The 23352-nt window shown below is 33.3% G+C and overlaps 4 protein-coding genes across 6 annotated transcripts; 3 read left to right on the forward strand and 1 right to left on the reverse strand.

Annotated features, from left to right (window-relative positions):
* The first annotated feature begins 2790 nt into the window (after positions 1-2790).
* LOC127255600 (probable magnesium transporter NIPA9) lies at positions 2791-7907 on the forward strand. The gene is made up of 9 exons (XM_051281219.1): positions 2791-2968; positions 4669-4767; positions 4877-5006; positions 5103-5191; positions 5298-5354; positions 5443-5501; positions 5594-5714; positions 5779-5927; positions 6264-7907. The coding sequence occupies exons 1-9, from the start codon at positions 2858-2860 to the stop codon at positions 6490-6492; spliced, it is 1044 nt and encodes a 347-aa protein (XP_051137176.1). The 5' UTR covers positions 2791-2857; the 3' UTR covers positions 6493-7907.
* A 330-nt stretch (positions 7908-8237) lies between these two features.
* LOC127255597 (inositol phosphorylceramide glucuronosyltransferase 1) lies at positions 8238-14691 on the forward strand. Of its 3 annotated transcripts, XM_051281218.1 has the most exons (12): positions 8238-8399; positions 8912-9277; positions 9374-9494; positions 9584-9769; positions 10069-10232; positions 12326-12433; positions 12551-12688; positions 12773-12880; positions 13121-13406; positions 13491-13614; positions 14327-14489; positions 14594-14691. In XM_051281218.1, exons 2-11 carry the CDS (start codon positions 9038-9040, stop codon positions 14463-14465), a joined length of 1614 nt encoding a protein of 537 aa, XP_051137175.1. In that variant the 5' UTR covers positions 8238-8399; positions 8912-9037; the 3' UTR covers positions 14466-14489; positions 14594-14691. The 3 variants fall into 3 exon arrangements, with proteins under 3 accessions (XP_051137175.1, XP_051137172.1, XP_051137173.1); XM_051281215.1 differs by having other exon boundaries at positions 8239-8399; positions 14327-14691; XM_051281216.1 differs by having other exon boundaries at positions 8239-8399; positions 8915-9277; positions 14327-14691.
* A 4152-nt stretch (positions 14692-18843) lies between these two features.
* On the forward strand, positions 18844-20553 carry LOC127255974 (protein IQ-DOMAIN 6). Its single transcript, XM_051281786.1, has 5 exons — positions 18844-19032; positions 19140-19409; positions 19499-19732; positions 19844-19957; positions 20023-20553. The coding sequence occupies exons 1-5, from the start codon at positions 18961-18963 to the stop codon at positions 20551-20553; spliced, it is 1221 nt and encodes a 406-aa protein (XP_051137743.1). The 5' UTR covers positions 18844-18960.
* Positions 19958-22919, reverse strand: LOC127255973 (cytochrome P450 711A1). Its single transcript, XM_051281785.1, has 5 exons — positions 22623-22919; positions 22289-22441; positions 21271-22042; positions 21103-21198; positions 19958-21032 (listed from the first exon to the last, which is right to left on the reverse strand). Exons 1-5 carry the CDS (start codon positions 22859-22861, stop codon positions 20694-20696), a joined length of 1599 nt encoding a protein of 532 aa, XP_051137742.1. The 5' UTR covers positions 22862-22919; the 3' UTR covers positions 19958-20693.
* Between the last annotated feature and the right edge of the window lie 433 nt (positions 22920-23352).

The raw sequence follows: 23352 nt of genomic DNA on the forward strand, positions 1-23352 counted from the left end.
TTCCCACGCGCCGCCCTGCCTGCCTGTCTGTCATATGCATATATATATATATATATATATTCTCCTTCCATCTCGTTTGAAATGTTGTTATTTTTCATTTTCGTCCGTCTCAAAACAAAGTTACTATTTCCTAATTTAATAATTGTATTCAAATTTACATTATATTACACAAATGTCGTTACTTTTATATTACACAATACTAATATGAGTATTTTCGTCTTTTTTACTACAACCAATTATAATACTAATATTAAAAAATCTACGTGCAAAAAAAAAACGGCAATCTTGCACCGGAACGGAGGGAGTATATATATATTTATCTGAAAGTGCACATTGAATAAACCTCTGTCGAAACTAATATCCTGCAAATTAGATCCGACAAATCAAGTTATATTATTATTACTATTATATTATGGTTTATTGGCGTAAGAATCTCAAATAACTGGATAGCCAGTTTTCGATCTATAATTTTATTTTTACAAGATTTGTAATATATTTTTTTTATTTTTTTCTTGAATTTTTTAAAATTATTTATCTTCAGTCAAATTTTATGTCGTATTATTATATTAATATTATACAACACTAACATAAATATTTTTTTTCATTTAATTTATATTATATATATAGATATAATATTAATATTCAAAATTTTATACCTAAACAAATAAATGAATACCAAATGTAAGTAGAATTATCTCTTTTACTAAAATGTTATTTTAAAAAAAAAAAAAGAGAACAAAACTTTTAATTTTGATGTGATACTATTTTAATTTTTTTTTTTTAAGTGGGATTTTCTTTTAAAAGTAAAATATAATTTTTTGTTTATTTTAAACAATACAAAAATAAATATTTACATTAAAAAGTTTATACTATTAAAGCCAGTTATTTATCAATGTTTTTATATACAAGCCGTAGAATGTTGAATAATATTACATGTTACATTTTAAAAAAAACACTACGTGTTATGTAAGCATTACAATGCTACTATGGCGGTTAAAATTCAGCTCATGCATATGTAACATATTATATTATTACAGATATTATATTATATATATTAATATAATACAAATATAATATGTAAATTAACAATACACAATATAATTTCATATATCACATACAATAATTAATTTTACCGCATAATATATTTTTATACAATATACAATCAACATTATACTCCGCCAAATTTTTAAAAATCAATAATTCAAAAAATATAGGGGAGTGCTCCTTTTGTAAAATAAACATATAGAATTTTTTTAAAAAAGAAGTACTTCCTCCGTCCCGGTTACCATGTCCGCTTTACTGTAAACACCAGAATTTAGAAATATTATAATTAGTAAATAAATAAGAATGTATTATTGAAAATAATTATAATATAATAAAAATAATTATAAATTAAGATGAAGATAACTAATTAGTATAATTAAAATAACAAAAACTATAAATTGAATTTTTTAAATAAGATTAAAGTGTATAATTCTTTTATAAAAAATTACAAGATAGAGAGACCAACGAAAATGAAAATGTAGACATGGTAAGTAGGACGAAGGAAGTAATATATTATTTATATTTATTATTTTTATATTATTTACATAATTTTTTATATTTAATATAAAAAAAATCTTAAAACTATTTCACAAGATAAACACACCATAAATATTTATATATTATATACTCCGTCAATCCCTTAACAATCTATCCATTTTTTCATTTTGGTCAATTTATCAATTTCAATTTTTAGTAACGGTATGTAATATTACAAATATTCTTCTAATTTACAATATATTACACAAATGTCATTACATTTATATTATACAATACTAATAAAACTAATTTAGTCTGTTTACATTTATTTCTATTATAATACTAATATTTTTAAAAATATTTGCAAGAAAAAAAGCAAACAGATAATAGATACTTCCTCCTCCGTCCAACATATTTTTATTTTGAGACGTCAAATTACAAAGTAAACATTTTATTAAATACCTCAATTTTTTTCACACATACATTTACTTTATATCACATCAAAAAAACAAATACAAAAATATCATTACATTACTTTTAACTACCAATTATAATTAAAATACCACTATAGGATTGAAGAAGTATATAAAATGTGCTATTCCTACAACAATTAAAAATTAAGCCCCCTTCAGGCCATCTCCAACACTCCACTCTGTTTTTGCAGTTGTTACAATAAAAATGTTGTTGATCTACAGTAATTTTACTTTAACCATAAACTTCAATTTTTATCCTAAAAAGTATATTTATTTTTACATTAGATTCATATACATATAATTTATATTTTATTTAAAAATTACATATATGAAAATTAACATTTATAATTAATAACTATTACAAATAAAATTATATATTATTTTCTTAAAAATAAAATTATATCTGTTGGGATGCAAACCCAAGTCCCACGTTGGAAGTGGGGAAGAAAATTACACATCTTATAACTCCCAAGTAAACTCCACTAGTACGAGGCCTTTTGGAGAATATCTAAAAACAAATCAGACTGGATTCAGTTCAAAGCGGACAATATCATGCTAGTGTTAAGTGGTATTAGTCAGGTATGTTTCTTTGTCGATTTTAGTTTAATATAAAATAAATTTGTGGTATAATATATATAAAAAAATAATTGTTTAATGTGATATTTTTGAAAAAATAAAAAATAAAAATATAATTAAAAAAAAAAAACACGTATATTTTATGAAATCCTAATTTTATATTAAATATTAATTTATTTATTTTTATTACATTATAAAGCATAAAATACAAAGTAAAAAAATATCTGCCAAAAAGCGGCTAGTGGGACAGAGAGAGAATCCGACGCCGGTTGTGTGTTGGCGGAGAGATGTGGGAAGCAATCTGCCTGGCCGTAGTGGCCTCCGCCGGAAACAACATCGGCAAAGTCCTCCAGAAAAAGGCAACTCTAATTCTTCCGCCTTTCTCCTTCAAGCTCAAGGTATGTCCGTCTGCAGATGATTATTGAATAGGCGAGGGTTTATCCTTCTACTATTTGTGCGAAGTAATTTATGGTGTTGAAATTGTAATTTCGAATAGACATATGAGCTTCTGGTTTCAATTTGAAATCAATCCTTTGTTTACACGTGAATCTCTCACGGAATCGCCATCGTTTCGCTGATTAATTTCGTTTTCTTTCAGTTATGGTCGGCCATTGAGTCGCGATCTTTGTTTGTTTTCAAGTTTTGATGATTATGACGTTTTTTAAGAGTCTTTTTTGCTCTTGATTTGTATATCTATGCTGTATTTCGACCTTGTGGGGTTCGTGTTTTTTTTGGCTGCTTTGATTAAATTTATCATTTTCAATTCTTCATGTCGGCATTTTATTATTTATATGCTTCATCTTTTGCCAAACTTTTCTAAACTTTAGCATTTTCCTTAATATAAAAAAAAAAAAAAATGAAAAACTGAAAATACACATTCTTCTTACAAAAAAGAAATCTCATCGAATATTATTTTAATATCAAATCCAAACTAATTTTTCACAAACTCACCTCTTTTGATTATAAATTAATTTATTCAGCAACAATATGTTGGTAGTATACAATACAAGAAATCATATAATACAATATATATGTATATGTTGATTTAAAATCTCATGTATTGGTGCACATGTATTTGTATATGCTTTTGAATTTGGAAGACTCTTGCAAATACTTCAGTAAAAAATTGAATAAAAAAAATAAGTTTATAATATGATGTGCATAATTGTTGGATTTGATGTTTAGATTCATTTAGATAGATGTTTCTGTAGTTTTAGAAAAATTTAGAAATATTAAAAAATATGGTATTTTAAAGAACAAGATTGAAAACACAAACAAACAAGCCAGATGCTTGCTTCTAGAGTTTTGGAGAGGTGAGAGAGATGGTTTGACTGTGTAAACAAAATATTGATGCATAAAAATTTGTATGGTCAAACCAACAAAAAATAGTCATACCTATTTATGTTATGAATATATTATATATATATATATATATATTATAATTTTAAAAATACTAATATTTTGATGATTTGCCATGTTGATTTCTTCATCCAAACAGAGTCTGCATGAGGCCCATGTTTGTTCAATCTAATAATAATGTCCAGAGAAAAATAGCAAAATGATGCCTTCCATTTTGCTTTTAAGCAAACTTGTTTTTATACTTTTGGCTTTGCTGAAGTTGAATGAATAATTTATACTGAATGTATAGGTTTCTTGAGATGCATCTATTGTATTCTATTGGTATTTTGATAAAATTGGCTCTTTAGATCTTTTGGCCATTAATTAACAAAAATATCGAATCTTTGATGGTGAAATTGGATCAACCCCTGCTATTGTTGTTTATACTTGTCTGGAGAAAATTGATGATAGGATTTTCTTGTAGGCTTGTAGCAGTAATTTTCGGATACAATGGAGTATGCCCTTCTGATTTGAATTTCAGTTTGTGGCTTAATTAAGTTTGCAATCATCTATGGATTAATCTTAGCATCACTGTATGTTGTTTTTAGGCCATCTTTTGGGATTAGCTTATGGGTAGTACTTTTGCTCGGGTTTTTTGTTTGAAACGTCATACATATGCTCTTACTGAATTAGACAACGCCATATTATTCAAACGTGCAAGCGAGTTGTACGAAAGAGGGTCTGTCTGTATGTCTTACAGGTGGTTAGAGCATATGCTTCGAACAGAGCTTGGATTGCTGGATTTTTAATGGACATTCTTGGAGCTGTCTTGATGCTGCTGGCATTGTCTCAAGCTCCCGTAACTTTCATGAACTCTTATATAATTTAAATGTTTATCTTGTATTTATTTGATTCCAATAAATCATTGTGATGATTTGATCCTCTGATTTTTTTTTATCTTCAAGCAGGTATCGGTTGTTCAACCCGTTTCTGGCTGTGGTCTTGCCGTCCTTTCACTCTTTTCTCACATCTATCTAAAAGAGACCATGAATGTTGTTGACTGGTTCGGAATCGTTTTGGCTGTTATAGGCACTATAGGTAATATAAGTCCCGTAAACGTAGATTCTAACTATATGGTACAAATCTCTATCATCTAGTTCGGCATTTTTTAATGTGTCGCGGCTTTCCTGTCAGGGGTTGGTGCCGGAGGGGAAGAGCAGAAGACAGCGCTCGTTTCGATTTCTCATTTACCAATACTGGCATTCTCAATATGTTTCGTGTTTGTAGGTATCTCGCCTTATTCAGCATCTCATTGTCGCTTGTAACCTAAAATTTCGATAATTCTTGACTTGAGTGCCTGTAATGTTCTTTTTCTGTGCTTTCTACCAGCTACTTCTTAACGGGTTTCTTCGTGTCTTTCAAGACGAGAGACGAGAGCATGAGCTGGTAAGCAGTGAAATTTTCTAGTATAAACTATACCTGTCGAAATTGCCTTCTGAAGTTGATATCTATCGCATGTTCTACGACCGTGCAGTTGCAATTCGAAGTCGTTGAGGAAATCATTTATGGGTTGGAATCCGGCATTTTATTTGGGTACTAACATAAAATCAAAACAAAGGATTCTATCGCATCCGTTGTATTCGAACTTACGTACACGAAAATAGCTGATTCGATTATCATTTCAGGCTCGCATCCGTGGTATCTAAGATGGGATTCTTATTCTTTGAGCATGGATATTCCGCGTCGCTTCTTCTAATTTGCATGTTAATCAGCACTTCGTTTAGTGCTTCCGGGCTCATTTATCAGGTACGCCATTTTAGTCGTGTCTATGCATCGTGGTCGAAAATTTCATTTTTTTGTTTCGAAACAGACTCGCGGTTTGAAGCACGGAAGGGCGATCGTAGTGTCCACCTGTGGAACTGTATCGTCAATCACGACGGGCGTGATCGCCGGTGTATTCGCCATGGGCGAACGATTGCCCTCAGCTCCTCTCGCCTTGGCGCTCCTTCTTCTCGGATGGTATCCATCCCGCAACTCATTTTTCTTCTAGATTTTTCTAAACTGAAAATTCAAAGAACCCTTGGGGTGTCTTTGTTCGTGGGTTTTAGTTTTTGGCTTTGGATTTTTGAATAGTAACACTGTGTTCTTTTGAGAGTTTTATCAAATTTTTATTATTCAGAATTTTTTTTTCCAAAAAATATTACATCACACAATTAAAAATGAAAAGTAATTGTTTGATTTAATATTTTTTGAGAAGAAATAGAGTCTGAATAGTAAAAATATGTAGTAAAACCCCAAAAGAATACAACCTTAGAGTTTTCGACTTGACTTTGTTTGTATTCTCCACTTGGCTAGGTTCTTCATCGTTCTTGGCGTGATCCTACTCGTAACCTCTTCCAAACTGCTGCGATACCTCCCGGGATGTTTAAGACCCATCACGCGGAGGGGCGGCTGGGAGAGGAGTTTTGGCGCGAAGCAATATGGTTCGAGCCTGGTAAAAGAGGCGAATCCTAGCGCCGTTATTCATGCGAGCACGTTGCATAATTTATTGTCGTCTCCTTCCCTTTCGAAAGCGAAAGCATGATGTTTCGAAATGGGTAAAAAAAGAAACATGGAACGGCGCTCGTGAAAAATCCTATTTGATCGGGTTGGGACTATTGAGGAGTGCCCCGGAGGCCGGAGGGAGTATTAGAGCTGCTAACGGGACAATTTCATTTGTCGTCGACGACGACAAACGACCAATGTTACCCTTGAAAAGGTAGGATAGTTCATTTGACGACTATCGAAGGTATGATTTTGGAGAAATTTTGGATAAAATTTCATGTTATGAAAGGGTCTAAAAACTTGAAAGAACTAGAGAAAAACTATTGTACTAGTATTAAAAATAAAAAAGTGTGAATAAATAAAGAATAATTAGATGTATTTGTTTTGTAAAACAATTTAAAAAGATATTTTTTTATATAAGCTATAAAGAGTTGGGTAGATAATATAAAAAATAATGTTGAACACAAAAAAAATAAGGTTAGGGTTTGAATTTAGCAAGGATAAATGGATGGACTAGATCCAGTGGTAGGCTAAAGTCATTTTGTCGGATGGTTGTTGGGACTAGGTTGGTTGGACGGTTGGCCTTACGGACAGTTTTTATATAAGTGTGGGCTTTGGGACAGTTAGTTAGTTGGTCACAAAGGTTACGACGTGGAAATGGTTTGGTATAATGGACAGTTGGTTGGTCACAAAAGTTACCAACGCATAAGCAAGTTCGGACAGTTCAAATTGATAACGGACGAAGAAGCGAGTTCTTAGACGGTTCAGATAGAAGCCGTTTCTAAGGATGACAGACAAAATTCCAAGAGAATTTTATTGGAGGTCATTATTTTATTTCCAATTATTTTTTCTTTTCTTTAGCAATATTATATTTCGAATTTTTACTATCAACAAATAATAATGTGTGTAGTAATTTTTTTGAAAAAATATGTGAAAAAAAAAAATCTAAGCAAACGAAACTTGTGCGTCTTAATTCAAAGTATTATTTTTGTCATTTTTATATGTTATTTTTGTTCGTCTCATTTCAAAGTATTCATTTTATATTTAAAAAAAGTAATCATAGTACCAAATACCTTCTAACTTTTATTTAAATTATAAACATATTATTACATATATAATCAAAAGAGTATTAGGTCCGGCCGGGGATTTACCCCGTGTGCACTTTCGGGTGGGTAGCGATTGCGGGTCTCACGTCATCCAAAAAAAAAAAAGGTAAAAATATAGTCCCGCAATGGATGACATGGTGGTGCAGAGGGTCATAGGTTCAAACCCCAGAAGCTTCCGATCATCTACCACGTATGGTTAAGCTCGGACATTTACCCAATTGGTGCATATTCTCACATCATAAAAAAAAAGGTAATAATAATAATAATAAAATAAAATCTACTATTAACATTAGTTTCAATACATAAAATATATTAGAAATGATGGTATAGTCTCGTAGCCAAGCCTTTAACCTTAAATGTCAAGGTTCTATAGTCATTTCGGCTATTTCCCTCCCCTACTTTGCCCCGGGACATTTGACTTTTTGTTTTTTTACATAAAAATAGGATCTTTTTCATTCATAAGAAAATACACAAAAAAAATGTTGTAAAAGAAAATTGGTGATTTTCAAAGCAAAATTTTCTGAATTTTGACGTAATTGATCCAAGATATCCAAAATCGCATAGTTATAGAGTGATGTTCCTATGCGATTCAATTCCTTAATCCCATCTTCTGAGACCGAACCAGCTCATCACTGCCCTAAATCGATTTCTTTACTTTGTTATAATAACAACAATAATATCAGTAAAAAACCCTAATCGGCGAATCTCGCACAAATACAATCTTCCTTCTTCGCATCCCCCACTGCCCTTCTTCTCCTTCCCCTTCCTTCAACTTCTACGTTGCGCCGCCGCCTTTCTCCCGGAGACAGACTAAGTCCGCCGCCGCCCGCTGGAACATCCGGTGAGTTTGTTTTCTTTTCGAAATTTTTTTTCCTCCTCCTCTGATTCTTTCTCTGCTTGGTACTTCCACATATATCAAGAAAATCTAGTTTATTTTAACAATTTTGTTATATCTCTTTTCGTTTTTTTCTTTTTTTTTTTTTTGCAAGTAAATTCCTTCAATAAATTTGAATTGTTTGTTCTTATCAATTTCAATACCTGATGTTACTGTTATGGGTATTTAGGGTTTGAATTGTTTGGTTTTTGGCAATTTTTATATTTATTCAAGGTTAGAAATGTTTGGAATTATCAATTTAAACGCTGATTTTTCTTCTTTTATGTTATGGCTATGCAGATAGTTCAATTTAAATTTATGGGAAATTACTTGCATTCATTGCGGTAGTTGTGTCAAACTTTTGTATGTTGGTCAGCATTGATTAGAAACAAAAGCCGTGTTCTTTATGGTCAAAGTTGTACATAAGATGGCTTTGTGATGACAACCTTTTTATAAGTCTTTCATTTCTGATGTTGTAGCAGAACAAGCAAGGATGTTGACCAAATAATTAAACTGAAATCAGGGCTTCCGGAAGGAAAAGCCGGGAGCAGAAGATACCTAGAAATTGGTACTCTGGGGTCGGATTCCCACCTGCTGGAATATCAATGTCGAGATTATGTTTTGTTTCTGTACTATTATTTGTGTCAATTCTTGCGGCGTGCGGGTTCAATGGAGCTTCTGGATCCCGGAAATCAGAAATGGCGTATGTCACACTTCTGTATGGTGATGAATTCCTTTTGGGTGTAAGAGTTTTGGGGAAGTCAATTCGTGACACGGGTTCTACCAAGGATATGGTTGCTTTGGTCTCTGATGGCGTTTCTGATTATGCCAAAGAGCTGCTTCAGGTCTCTTCTAATCCGCTGAAGTTGACTTTTCTAGCGTCCATGTATGTCCTATTTTGAAAAATATTGATGCTGAGTCTCCCTATAATTTCCTTGCAGGCTGATGGCTGGATCGTGAAGACAATAAGTCTACTGGAAAATCCCAATCAATTGCACCCAACGAGGTTTTGGGGTGTCTATACAAAACTTAAAATATTCAACATGACTGAGTACAAAAAAGGTTTTATTCATTATGGCCATTTGTATTTTATGCAGATTTTATATTGTTAAATTGCTGGATATCCTTCTCAATGCTTTTTATATTTACAGTGTTATATCTTGATGCTGATACAATTGTGGTTAAGAGCGTTGAAGACCTTTTCAAGTGTCAGAAATTTTGTGCAAACTTAAAACATTCGGAAAGATTGAATTCTGGAGTCATGGTAGTTGAACCATCAGGGGAAATGTTCAAGGACATGCTGAGCAAAGTGACCACCATGTATTCTTATACCGGAGGTAGGCACAGTTTAAGGTTGGATATGTTTTGTACCATCACCAATGCTGTTTCATTTGCACTTATGGTTTCTATGCATATATCTCCATGTAAATATTACATTGAGCTGAAGTTGTGGTCCATGGATTAATTAGGCCATATCTTAGAAATTGAAATGGTAACTTTCCATGATAAACTGTTTGATGTTTTTTAATAAAAGTAACATGTGGCATGATGTAATTGCTAAACTTAGATAAGATTCGGCTTGGAACTAAATTTTCCTTTTTCATGCCTAATCAATTTCATGTCTGTCATCTAACAGGTGACCAAGGGTTTCTGAACTCCTATTTTCCTGACTTTGCAAATGCCCGGGTTTTTGACCCGCGTATATCTCAGGAGGAACTGAAATCCCGACCCACACCCCGGATGGAGAGACTTTCCACATTGTATAATGCAGATGTTGGCCTTTACATGCTTGCAAACAAGGTAACATATATTTTTGACATATTGATTCTGTTTCTATTATTCGTTTGTATGTTGTTATTATTCCATTCATTGAATGTTGTCCAGCATTGAGATAAGGTGCTATGTGGATTACAGTTGAGTAACTTACAAATTGTCTGGATAACCTTGTGCTTATAGTACTGCTTGCTTGAGTCATGTTCTCTAGATTTGTTCTTTGTAGATCCTTTCTTATTTCTATTGGTTGTGTTTAGTGCTTACATTATTTATTTTGTTGTTAATGATGTGTGGGAAATATTATTTCCGAATATAGATTTGTTGTGCAGCTGTGTTGAGCCAGACACCAGATAGGATATCCGCTGATGTTATTTCTGCAATATGGAATTTTTTTAATCCTTCTTTCAATCTATCTAGTAGAGTATATTGAATTTTCATGTTCTATAGAATGACTGATTTAGATATGTATTTTGATATTTGCAATTGAGAGAGAGTAGTAGAGTACCTATGTTCACTTGGCTATGGATGTTGAGGGCATTTAGAAAATGGTAGAAGATGAGCAGAAGAAACTGGGTAATTTATTATTTGTGATGTTTCAGAACTGCAATATATGCTTACAGTCTGAAATGTGTTATGGTTCAAATTGGCATTGTGATGTCGAAGAAAGCTTCACTCTGTGTGCTTGTTTCAACGGCAATTAATGTCACATTTTAGTTACAAACTTGCCACATTTGCCGTAATTTCTTTCAGCTAATTGCCATATCTGTATTACGAGTTAATGCAACACATTTGGTTATTAAGATACCTGTAATTTTGATTTTGAATCTTCATATAAGAACAGTTGGAATATTACTATTGGGTATTTTAGATTCATTAATATGCTGAAATGGCTACGAAATGGTCAAAAGCATATTCATATCCTCCAATGACTAGTCTAATTTAATGAAACTGAATTCCTTGTCTCTGCTCAATTTCTTTTCCAAAACTTAGGATTGCGATTCTATTAGTTTTTCCCTGTAGTTTTGTGTATATTCCATTTATGATATACATGTGGGACATGCATACTATGAAGATGAGATTATAATCCTTTCACTCTAATTTAAGGGTTATTTTATCTTAATCATTAGATGGAATTGGTTTTCTCATAGATGAGTACACTTGAGAGCTTGTTTACATTGTGGAATAAAATTATAATAATTATTTTTTCTCATAAAGTAAGCATGCCCTTGGCTTAGTTCTAAGTAAGGGTTTTAATACACAAAACTAAATATATTAATAAAATAACTAAGGGGTGTGTTTAGTTTACTTTGTAGGATAAAATAATTATTATGTTATAAATTGTAATATAAAATAAATACTCAGGCTCTGTTCACTTGGAGTTTTGTTTCAGGTTTTTTACTATGCATGTGCAACCATTTCATTACGATTTCCTATAAAAATATACTATTTTCATCTTCCAAAACATCATATTCAAATCACGATTCAAACAAAAAATAAAAACCAAAGCCTAAGTAAACACACCCATAATTACTATTTTATCTCTACAGTGACATGTCTTTGGTTTAGTTTCAATCATATAATAAGTTAGGCCAAAGTACCTGAATTCGGGTGTTAATCTTTGAAATGTAGGATAGGTCTTCCAGTCTCTACGTCTGTGCATTCCTAGAATAGTTGTGAAACCACTATATCTTATTATAATTTATAATAGAGTGAAGCACATGCTAAGAACAAATGCATATATGGTGTTCATATAAATGGCAAACTTTGTTAGTGTTTATAGTTGGAAATCTTGTATTTTAAGGGCACATCAGGTTATTTATGCATGTATTAAGATTTAGACGAGTTCCCTTTTTAATGTGTGAAAGTAATGTGTTTCTGTGGTGAATATCAGTACTTGAATGTTGTATACATATTTGAGACAACTGAATTTACAATAATCTAATTATTAGCTCATTATTGGATTTTGAATGATGCCTGTAGTGATAGGAAATAAGTTAGTTACTGAAAATTCATGTTTTTTGTGTGAACTTGTTTTGAAGGGTTAGTAATAATGGTGCATAGCAGTTGCCAAAAGTCATGTTTCTTAATATTGCATTATTTCTTAACAATCTCTTTTTCAGTGGATGGTTAATGATGAAGATCTCTGTGTTATTCATTATACACTCGGTCCTCTTAAACCGTGGGATTGGTGGACGCATTGGCTTGTTAAGCCTGTTGATGCCTGGCAGGTGACACATTATATCCTTATACTTACATTTATTTTAACATGGTATTCACGCCGGGACGTGTTACCTCTACTTTCTCCCTTAACCAATTGCAAAATGTTATGTTTGTTGTCATTGCAGAAAGTCAGGGTAAAGCTCGAAGAGACCCTTCCAGGAACTGGAGGTGGTCAAAATCCTAATGATCAACTGCTAGTGACATTTCTTGTGCTGCTTCCATTTGCAATCTTCATTTTCTGTTACTATCGTTCATGCTTGCAGGTTGCTACATCCAAATTTTTTCTTCATTTGAATATTTTGTAGTAGCCTTTATAGTTTAGTCTTAACATTTACTTATTTCCACAGACCAGACCACTTCTTGACCATATTAGAAACATCTATTACAAGTTGAGATCGGGAGGTGGTTTTGGTTACTCTTCTGTAACTTCCTCTACCATCATATCTACTCAACAGGTTTGTTTTGATATAAATTTGATTCACTACATCTAATGGATGTAATAGAGTCAAAAATAGTTCCTTCACAAACTTTTATAATTTTAAATATGACAATCTTACATTGAGTATTTTTTTCCCCCTTATATTTATGATATAGAATTCAGTCTGGGAATCTTGTTCATTCGATATTGATTTTATCTAGTTGTAAATCTCCGTTCCATTCTCTAATATATCTTCCTATTGTGCATTGAAAAGCAGCTTCCTCATGTAGCACTGAACAAGGTGCCTGCATATCTTGGTGTAATGTCTGTGGTCTTCTGTTTCACGGCTCTTGTGGTTTCCCTGGCACTGTCTTTTCTGATTGTGCCCCGCCAAGTTATGCCATGGACTGGTTTTTTACTTGTATATGAGTGGACATTCACACTGTTTTTCCTATTGTTTGGAGCTTATCTTCATGCAATTTATCAATGGGGAAAGCGCATGTCCAATCAAGCGCCATCTTTTCCGGCAAATCCTGAATCTTTGGATAATGAATCTGAAAAAGGTATAGGCCTCACCGCACCTTACATAGCTTAGCATTCTAGCATCTTGCCGTGGTAGGGGTTATTTATGTTTGGCTTCTTCTCAGGTCATCTTCGACAAATGTCTGCTTGTGATGCAGCTGCTTGTTATTATGGGTTGGGGATGGTATCTCTTGCCTTGGCAGTGCCTTTGTTACCCTGTCTTTTGGGGATCACAGCACTTTTTGTGAGGTATTCTTTTTTATTTTTCTTGCCTCTTAATCTTTAATGCCGTTGTTCTGCACAAGTCGACATGCTATAAAATAAATTTGGTGTTACTACTAGTCTGCTACTGTGAGATCTGAGTTGGCGAACTATAATTCCTGTGCATCATTGCAATCTAAACCACCATAAATATCTTCATGAATGAACCCAAATGCTACAATAAAGGAGAGAATAAATCGCTTGTGACAAGTTACTGAGCTGCTCAAAATCCTGCAATTATTACTATTATTATTATATTTTATTTCCCTATTGATAAAAGAGTGGCCTTAGTGCACGGCACATGTACTTCCTATTTGATTTTTTGAGTTGTTCTTGCTATAAAGTTGGATAATTTTACGCTTGGAATTATGATTAGATCAATCGACTGCTTTTTGAGCTTTTATTTGGTTCTTTTTACACTTTTTAGTATGTTTCCCTTTCTTTTCGTTTTATTCTATGTCTTAGCCGGCATTTGGTAGATTTTAATTTATATGTTAGAGTTCACTATGTAGATGGTGAGAATGTTTTTTACCGGGCAAAGATAATTTATTTGAGCGCATTATTATATTCCCATTTCTAAACAGTTTTGAAATGCATTTCATTAGTGTTAAAAAACTCGGCTATTTGTGTTTTACAAGTGTTTGAGTAAATGTCATGTCTATATTTGCCGAGATATACTGAAAGCTCTACGGGTTTACAGGTTAGGTTTGATGGTAGCGGAAGGGCTTATCTTGGTATCTTTCATGACTTACGCATCCGAGCATCTCTCAATACGAGCATTTCTGAGGGGCTATGAAGACAAGGAATCACAACGGCCCCGAAACCTTGGTTCTTTCTGATCGAACTTGCTCCAGTTTTGTGTTGTAAGTTAATTAAATCAGCATCAACATGTCAAGTTTTAATTTTGATCATAATTATTACATACATGATTTATTGAAATGTTGCTTGAATTTTTGTTTTGGACTAGATGGACAATCAATCAGTCTACCACGATGTTTGGAACTAGTATTTGTTTGCAATTCAATGTGTGAAATAGCATGATGCAGCACTTCACTTGTGTAAAAAGGTTTTACGAATTGTAGGGACTCTATTTGGCTGGCTTTCATGTCAACATATTTGCATAGGAAGTTTTTGTGTATATATATATATATATATATATATTCTTTATTATTATTATTATTATTATTATTATTATTATTATTATTATTATTTATTTGAGTTGAAAACAATTCAAAATACAAATGACACTCTTATCAAATGATAACAATATTTGTTTTTTGCACGGGTTTTTAGGGGTAATATTAGAAATTAGGTGATGTGATGGAGAGAGAAATGTATATTTTATTTTTTTATTTGGATGATGTGAGGGGATAAAGTATGAGGTAGAGATTAAGTATAATTAATTATTTTTTATTTTGAAAATATTGTAGGATGTTTGGGATATAAAAAAAAGAAATGTTGTAAAGTGTTTGACCATACAGGATAATATAATATACGACCATGGTTTACAACATATTATTTATATTAATATAATAAAAATAAAATACATGAATTAACAAAATACATAATATAGTTTTACAATAGCATATATATAGTAGATGATTTTAGCATATGGTATAGTTTTATACACTATATGTGTAATTCTGAACAAACAAATAATACTTCTTTCGTTCCATAACTAAATATTCATTTACTTTTTGGATGTTGATCTTTGGATATTAATTATTATATCAAAACATCATTTATATTAGTGTCTTATAATACTAATATAATAACATTTATATAAAAGTTTATACAAATATAAGAATATTTTCAACGTTAAGGGTAAATGAATATCTTGTTATAGGATGAAGGAAGGATATATTTTTATTACAAATAATGTGTTTAATATTATTTTTATATTTTATGTATGCTGATTTTTTAACAAAAAAAAATTAGCATTATTAACTCTTCTCATAATATACAATATAATATAAAATTAATTTTCAATATAATAAATATATCTTATTCGGGATGGTTTTGGTGCATGCGTAATATATATAAACAACACGTTTTTTATTACACACTTATTTGTAATAAGAAAATGCTATTTATTCATAATTACAAAATATGTTGAAAGAGTGCTATAGAAGACTATAATATGTTATATTTTTATTATATTAATATATAAGGTATGTTGTCAACACAATGTGAAAGTTTTTTTTTTTTTTTTTATATAATTTTCGCTTGTTTTACTTAAAAAATCTTTTTTATTTTGGTAAAAATAATCACACACTAATATAAATACTCTTGATTTTTAATTAAACTACAAAATATTATTTACACATATATTTACTTTATATATAAAGTTAAAAGGCAAAACTGTCAAAATTTTTTATATATTTTTATTAATTTGACCGGATCAACATATACTATACAGATAATCAATATATATTTATATTTACAATACAACATATGTTATATTCCCTCCGCCCCATTGAAAGTTGTCGTTTTCTATTTTCGTCCGTCCCAAAAGGTTACCATTTTCTAATTTAATAATTGTACTACCTACCTAATATAATAAATACCCTTCAAACTTACACTATATTACATAAATGTCATTACTTTTATATTACACAATACTAATATGGGCATTTTCGTCTTTTTCACTACAACTTATTATAATACTAATATTAAAAAATATATGTGCAAAAAGTATACGACAACCTTGCACCGGAACGGAGGGAGAATTATAATCCAACATATGTTATACTATGTGTAAATATATATATGTGTTAGGTGTATGATATATGCATTAAATCAACACTATATTGACTTGGCCGAATCAACGGATGATCTACAACCACTAATACTAGTATGTGTATTTTTTTAGAGGGTGTTTGGTAAACAATTTTTTCAAGAGCTTTTAACTTATTGAAGAGCTTATAGCTGTTTGACCAATAAATCAACTAATTTTAGTGTTTGGTAAATTAACGTTTTCAATTAGTTTATTGAGTCCAAAAAGCTAATTGAATAATCTGTATATCCCAGCGTTTTAGATTAACTTTTTCATTTTAATTTTTTTATTTATTATTTGCTTTTAAAATTAATTAATTATTTCATATATATTAATATATTTTTTATTACACTATTTATTAATTATTTGGATATATTTTATTCTAATTACTTATAAATTCATATTTATAAATTTAAAATAACTGTTTTTTTATTAATATAATAAAAATACATATACTAATTATTTTTATTTTTTTTATATTTATACTATTTTCTAATAAAAAAAATATTTTTCAATAAGTTTGGATTAATTCTTTACAAAATATTATTTAAATAATAAAAATAAATATCTTGATAAATTTTTTTCTAAAATTTGAAATTAATAATAAAATTATAAAAGAAATTTATGCGGAAAAAATCAACTAAATATTTAAAAAATAAAATATAAAATATCCATAATTATTATTTTACATATAAATAGCTAATATCACAGCGCTCTTTTGCCAGACACTATAATACAAACAACTAATCGAATCAGCTAATTGTCGAGCACATTCTTAATCTTTTAAAAAAAATAATATACTTTTTTAATTAAAAAAGAAAAATGGAAAAAGTATATTTTTCAAAAAAGAAAAAGTAATTTGAATGACGATAAATGGAGTAGTAATAATGAGCTGTCATTAAATAACAGTTAATGTAATAATTAATTACAACCCTCTTAGATTATCCTATCCGGTCCTCTTTCTCATTAATGAACTGGTCGGAATTGATGAATTATTCCTCCATTGATTATCTACATCATTCCACTCTATTCCATTATTACAATGTTCATAAATTACAATTAAATTATTATAATAAAATCACGATGAATGATTTTAAAATTTAAACCTCGAAAATTACTAACATTATGCCTATGGACCTTTAAATAAATAATAATAGCTGCACAAGAATCCAAAGCAAATAAATGGTGTGCAAATTTATGTACAAGTACAAATATATATATAGCATAGACAAATTGACAAAAAAATAATACTTCATCCATCCGTCGTTCCTATCAAATTTTATTATTATTATTCGTTCCGTCCCTTAACAATCTATTTATTTTTTTATTTTGATCCGTTCCATAATAAAATATTCATTTTTTATTAGTAATTGTACTATCTACCTAACATTACAAATACCCTTTCAATTTATAATATATTACACAAATGTCATTACCTTTATATCATACAATACTAATAAGAGTAATTTAGTCTTTTTACCTTTATTTCTACTTTATCCCAATATAATACTAATATTTCTAAAACTCCGTGCAAAAAGAAAATGAATATATAGATATGAGACGAATAGAGTATTTTTTTGTCATTCAAATTTATTTTCGTTTTGTAGTAACAAAATGCCATTTTTTATATTTTTTCTTTATACAAAAAAAATAAAAGTTTTTATTTTTACCTATTTTTCTTAAAACTCATGTCTACTCAAAAAGTAATAATAATACTCCATCCGTCACAGTGTAAAGTTGCCGTTTACTTTTTGCAAGTAAATTTTTTAATATTATTATTATAATGAATTGTAGTAAAAAGACAAAAATACTCCTATTAGTATTATATAATATAAAATTAACGATATTTGTATAATACAATTTTAGTTAGAAAGATATTTATTATATTAGATAGTAGTACAATTATTGAATTAAAAAATTATAATATTATTTTAGAACCGATAAAAATAAAAAATAACAACCTTGAGCCGAGGGAACTAATACTATTACTAATAATAATAATAATAAATAAATAGAGATCTTGTTGACTAGACGAGATTTTTCTTTTTGAGATTTCCTGTGTGCTTTTAAAGTTTGCATCTTTTGATGTTTGGTCACCATGTCCGAACAGTGGCACTTTCGTAATTAGTCACTAGAGCGTGGGCATTCATTATGGAACTGAGAGCGGGGAATTCATCGTTCAATGTTAGTTTTTGAATTTCAAAAAGAAAACTGCAATCCAACGGCATTGAAACAGTCCCAATTCTCAAAACAGTTATTAGAAAAGCCCCCACCCCACCCCACCCCACCCCACCCATGTCGTCTTCGTAAAAAAAACCCCTTTTGGAGTGGACAAGAATGGGGGATTTCGACTGCACGCTTTACTCTATGTAGTGCAACAATTTTCATCCCATAATATATATATCCCACAAGAACAAGAAAATCAAGATTCAAGAACCCTTTTTTATTATTACCCTTCTCTCTCTCTCACTCTATGTTTCTTCTTCGGTGGTTTTTCTCTCTCTACTGAAACTGCATCATCATCATTATCCATTTCATTACATTACATTGTCCCAACAATGGGGAGGGCTTCTGGCGAATGGGTTAAAGCTTTCATAGGACTCAACAAACACAAAGACAATCACAACTCTGTAAACCCCCCCCCCCCTCTTCATTTTCACTCACTTCACAAATTACACATACACACCCACCTTTTCTCTTTTTTCATTTTTTTTTTTAAAATTATACTTTTGTGCAGGAAAAGGGTGTCGGAAAGGTGAAGAAGAAATGGAAGATCTGGAGAAGTTCATCATCATCATCATCAACAACATCATCAAATGATCATCAAAATGGCGGATCGTGGAAAGGCTTCAAAAGAATCGCCGGCGGCGGTTCAGATCTGAATAATTCAGACAGTTCCTTCTCCGCCGCCGTCGCCGCCGTTGTCAGAGCTCCTCCCAAAGACTTCCGAGCCGTCCGCCATGAATGGGCCGCCATTCGAATCCAGACAGCCTTCCGAGGATTCCTGGTCCTTCCTCTCTCTCTCTCTCTGTAATAATCAATCCAATCCATTTTCAAACAAATAATTCAAATCCAAATCCAATTCGATTCACACAGGCCAGAAGAGCTTTAAAAGCTTTAAAAGGAGTTGTCCGCCTCCAGGCCATCGTCCGCGGCCGGCAGGTCCGAAAACAAGCCGCCGTAACTCTCCGGTGTATGCAGGCCCTCGTCCGCGTCCAGGCTCGCGTCCGCGCCCGCCGCGTCCGCATGTCCGCCGACGGCCAGGCCGTACAGAACATTCTCCACCACCGCCGCCGCGCCATAGCCGACGACCTCTTCAAACACGCCGAGGTCATTAATTACTCAAATTTCCAATGTTAGAATTAATGAGAAAAATTATGAAATCGTATTGTTGCGAAAGTTATTGTAATTGAACTGAAAATCGAGTTCGACGAATTTCAGGAAGGATGGTGCGACAGCAGAGGAACTCTGGAAGAGGTTAAGGCGAAGATACATATGAGGCAAGAGGGAGCTGTCAAAAGAGAAAGGGCCATTGCGTATTCTCAATCTCAAAAGGTTTGTATAAATCTAAATTCAAATTCAAATTCAAATTCGTCGTAGACGCCTCACCGAAATTACAGGGGAAATCGACGTCGAATGGTCGCGAATTCGACAAGAACAGCTGGGGGTGGAGCTGGCTCGAGCGATGGATGGCGGCGAAGCCGTGGGAAACACGACTAATGGAGATGAACAATGTCGTCGAATTAAAGAATTTCCGGGACATGTCCAAAGGGAGCGTCTCTAGGTTGTCTGAACCTAGTACATTGAGAATTAAGAAAAACGTGACGAAGAGGGTGTCCGCGCCGGCGAATCAATCGTCATCTAGCTATAGCTCAGATTTCAGACACGACGAGAGCTCAGTTTCGTCTTCAATCTTCACGACTGCAACTCCTGTCTCCGGAAACACGGCTTCAGACAGGACAGACGAGAAAAGCAATGGCCGGAGGCCTAATTACATGAACTTGACCGAAGCTACCAAAGCCAAGCGGAGGAGCTGCCGAGTGATGAGGCAGTCGATGGACGAACTTCAGTTTCTTACAAGATCAATGGCTGTCGATCCTTGTACAGTTCCTACATCCCGACCTCTCGGCGATAAGTTTTCGAGGGATTAGAGAAAGTTCCTCGACGCAATATATATATATATATATATAAATGTCGAATGTTGTAAACAGATTGGTTTTCGGACAACAGCTTGAGCTAACGGATTTTGATATTTATCACATTTGAATTCTCCAAAAATGCATCGAAGCTTTTACGCTTGATGATTGCGTTTAACGGCGAGGACTTTGACGCCATGCTTGAAGTTAAGCACGATGCCATAATCGAGCTCAAGCGGGTCCTCCATCTCCGGGGAGCGCCGGAAGACGTAACGACGGTACAAATGGATCAACGACAGCTTGATTTCTTGCAACGAGAATTTCTGACCAATGCACGCTCTCGGGCCTATCCCGAACGGAATGTGCGCGTAAGGATGCCTACGCTTCTCCTCGTCGCCGTTCGGATCGAACCTCTCCGGCCTGAACTTCTCCGGTTCCGGAAAGTTCTTCGGATCCTTCGCAAGAACGCCGGGAGCTAGCCACACCCATGTTCCCTGATCATTCAAAATTTCATCATCTCACAAACGACGACGACGAATTTATCGATGCGAGAATAGAAGTTACCTTCGGGAGAACATAGCCTCCGATCTCGACTTCCGCCGATGTTTCTCTCGCGACCAACGGCGACACCGTGTAGAACCGCATTGCCTCTTTAATGACCTGCGATCGCAATTCAAAAGATGTTAACTTTAAATTCGATTCGATGTTGTTCTTGCAATGCCAAAATTCGACCTGATCAAGGTAAGGAAACTTCGTCGAAAGATCATGCGCATTGGGAACTACGTCGGCAGGGCCGAATGCGTCGATCTCGTCAAGCATTTTATTTTCGACGTCGGGATGGCCGGAGACGAGATAAACAACGGTCGACAATGTAAAGGAGGTTGTGGCGGAGCCGGCGAGCAAATGCTCGTAGGTGACGGCGCTGATGTAGTCGGGAGTGAAGACATTTTTGGCGGCGGTCTCGGATTGGGTGGTGCTGAGAATGAGGGACAGGAAATCCTTCTTGTCGGCCCTGTTCCTGTCCTGCATTCTATCGTCGACGATCCGGTCGAGCCGGCGGCTCAGGTTCTGGTTGGTCTGGTCGAATTTCCTGTCCATGGTGCCGGGGATTCGTTTGAGGATCTGGCGGACGGGTTCTTGGAGGATGGGGACGAGGAGGCCGAGGATGATGGAGAACGATCCCGACAGGTCCATTTTCAGCTGAGTTGTCGAGTATATGTGTTGGTTGATGAATTCCTGGACCTGATCGCCGCGGCCGCCGCCTGCGGCGGCGCCGGCGGTGGTTTTAGGGTTGGATAGGCCGAAATCGACGCCGAAGGCGGCGTCTCCGATGACGTCGGTGGCGAGTTTGAGGGAGAATTCGGAGAAAATGATGTTGTCGGAGGTGTCGAGGTTTTGGGCGGCGGCGGCGATGTAGTTTTGCATTGATGGGATTAATTTGGCGAGGTGGGATGGCTGGTAGAGAGATAAAATGGTATTGCGCATGGTGGACCATCGAGAATCCCTAAATGTCGAGTAAAATGACTAGTAATTAATACTTCTGAGGCTAAATTTCACGAAATCGTTTTTATAGTATTGCGTTAAACTGCATCGGTTTTATAAACTCTGCAAAAAATAGTAAATATATTTTTAAAAAAATAATAAATATATTTATAATTTTAGAGGTATAAAAGTTTTGCACAATTTTGTGAAATAACGTGGGAATTTTATGCCATTTAATGTAATGAATGAGGTAGAAGAGGGTGGGTACCTAGTGAAGAAGAGGCCCTTTTGATGGAGGAGGGAAGCAGCGATGGGAGATGGGATGCTTCTATTGGGCACGTGCTTGAATTTCTTGATGCCCACTTCTCGACATAGCTCAGCATCTGCAACTATCACTAATGGCTGTCTGCCCATCTGGAATCTGCTCCACTTCAAATCAGATCAAATCAGATCAAATCAAATCAAATCAAATCGAATTACAGTGTTCTTGACTGATTGAAGACAGGAATGATTTAACATCCAACGTTAATCAAGAAGACAGCAGAGACAACCATACTGCAATTGAGAAATTGGATTTGAAATAGAAATAGAAATATAATGACCTGAAAATGGGGCCGTACTGCTTGGCGAGAATGGAGAAGACGTTGGGGCCATATTTGGCGAGGAGAGGGAGGTGCCCCACCAGCGGCAGCGGCGCCGGCGGGCCTGGAACCTTCCTCACCCCCCAATACGGCCTGTAAAAGTAGTACACCACAACCGCAACCGCCGCCGCCATTATCGTCACCACCGTCGAAATCACCGTCGGAGTTTTCTCAATTAGGGTTTTCTGCAAATCCTCCATCGTCAATTACTGCAAAATTAGGGTGATGAAGAAGAAGGGATTGGATGTATCGACTTATATATGATTGGGGGAGGACTGGAGTTGGGTAAATTATGGAGTTTTTACTCCATATATTTGGAAACAGAGTTAAATTCAGGAAATTAAATTAAATTAAAGGGAAATAATAATAATATTATTATAATAATTAAGGGTGTGTTTTTTTACACTGAAAATTTTTTACTATTAAAAAAAAGATAAAAAAAATACATACTCTTTTTCATTTTAGTTGTCCCAAAAAAGGATATCATTATAATTTTTAATATATTACACAAATTCTATTACTTTTATATCACACAATTTAATAGAGATATTTTTGTCTTTTCTAAAATTTACATACAAAAAGTAAATGTTACCCTTCTTCCAAAGTAGTATTTTTTTTTTTTTTTTTTATAAAATATCTCATTATCCATTATTTAAATATCAAATCTAAATTTTTTCAAATTTATAAAAGA

The sequence above is a fragment of the Andrographis paniculata genome, unplaced genomic scaffold (assembly GCF_009805555.1).
Source record: "Andrographis paniculata isolate CXL003 unplaced genomic scaffold, ASM980555v1 Contig54END, whole genome shotgun sequence".
Lineage (NCBI taxonomy): Eukaryota > Viridiplantae > Streptophyta > Magnoliopsida > Lamiales > Acanthaceae > Andrographis > Andrographis paniculata.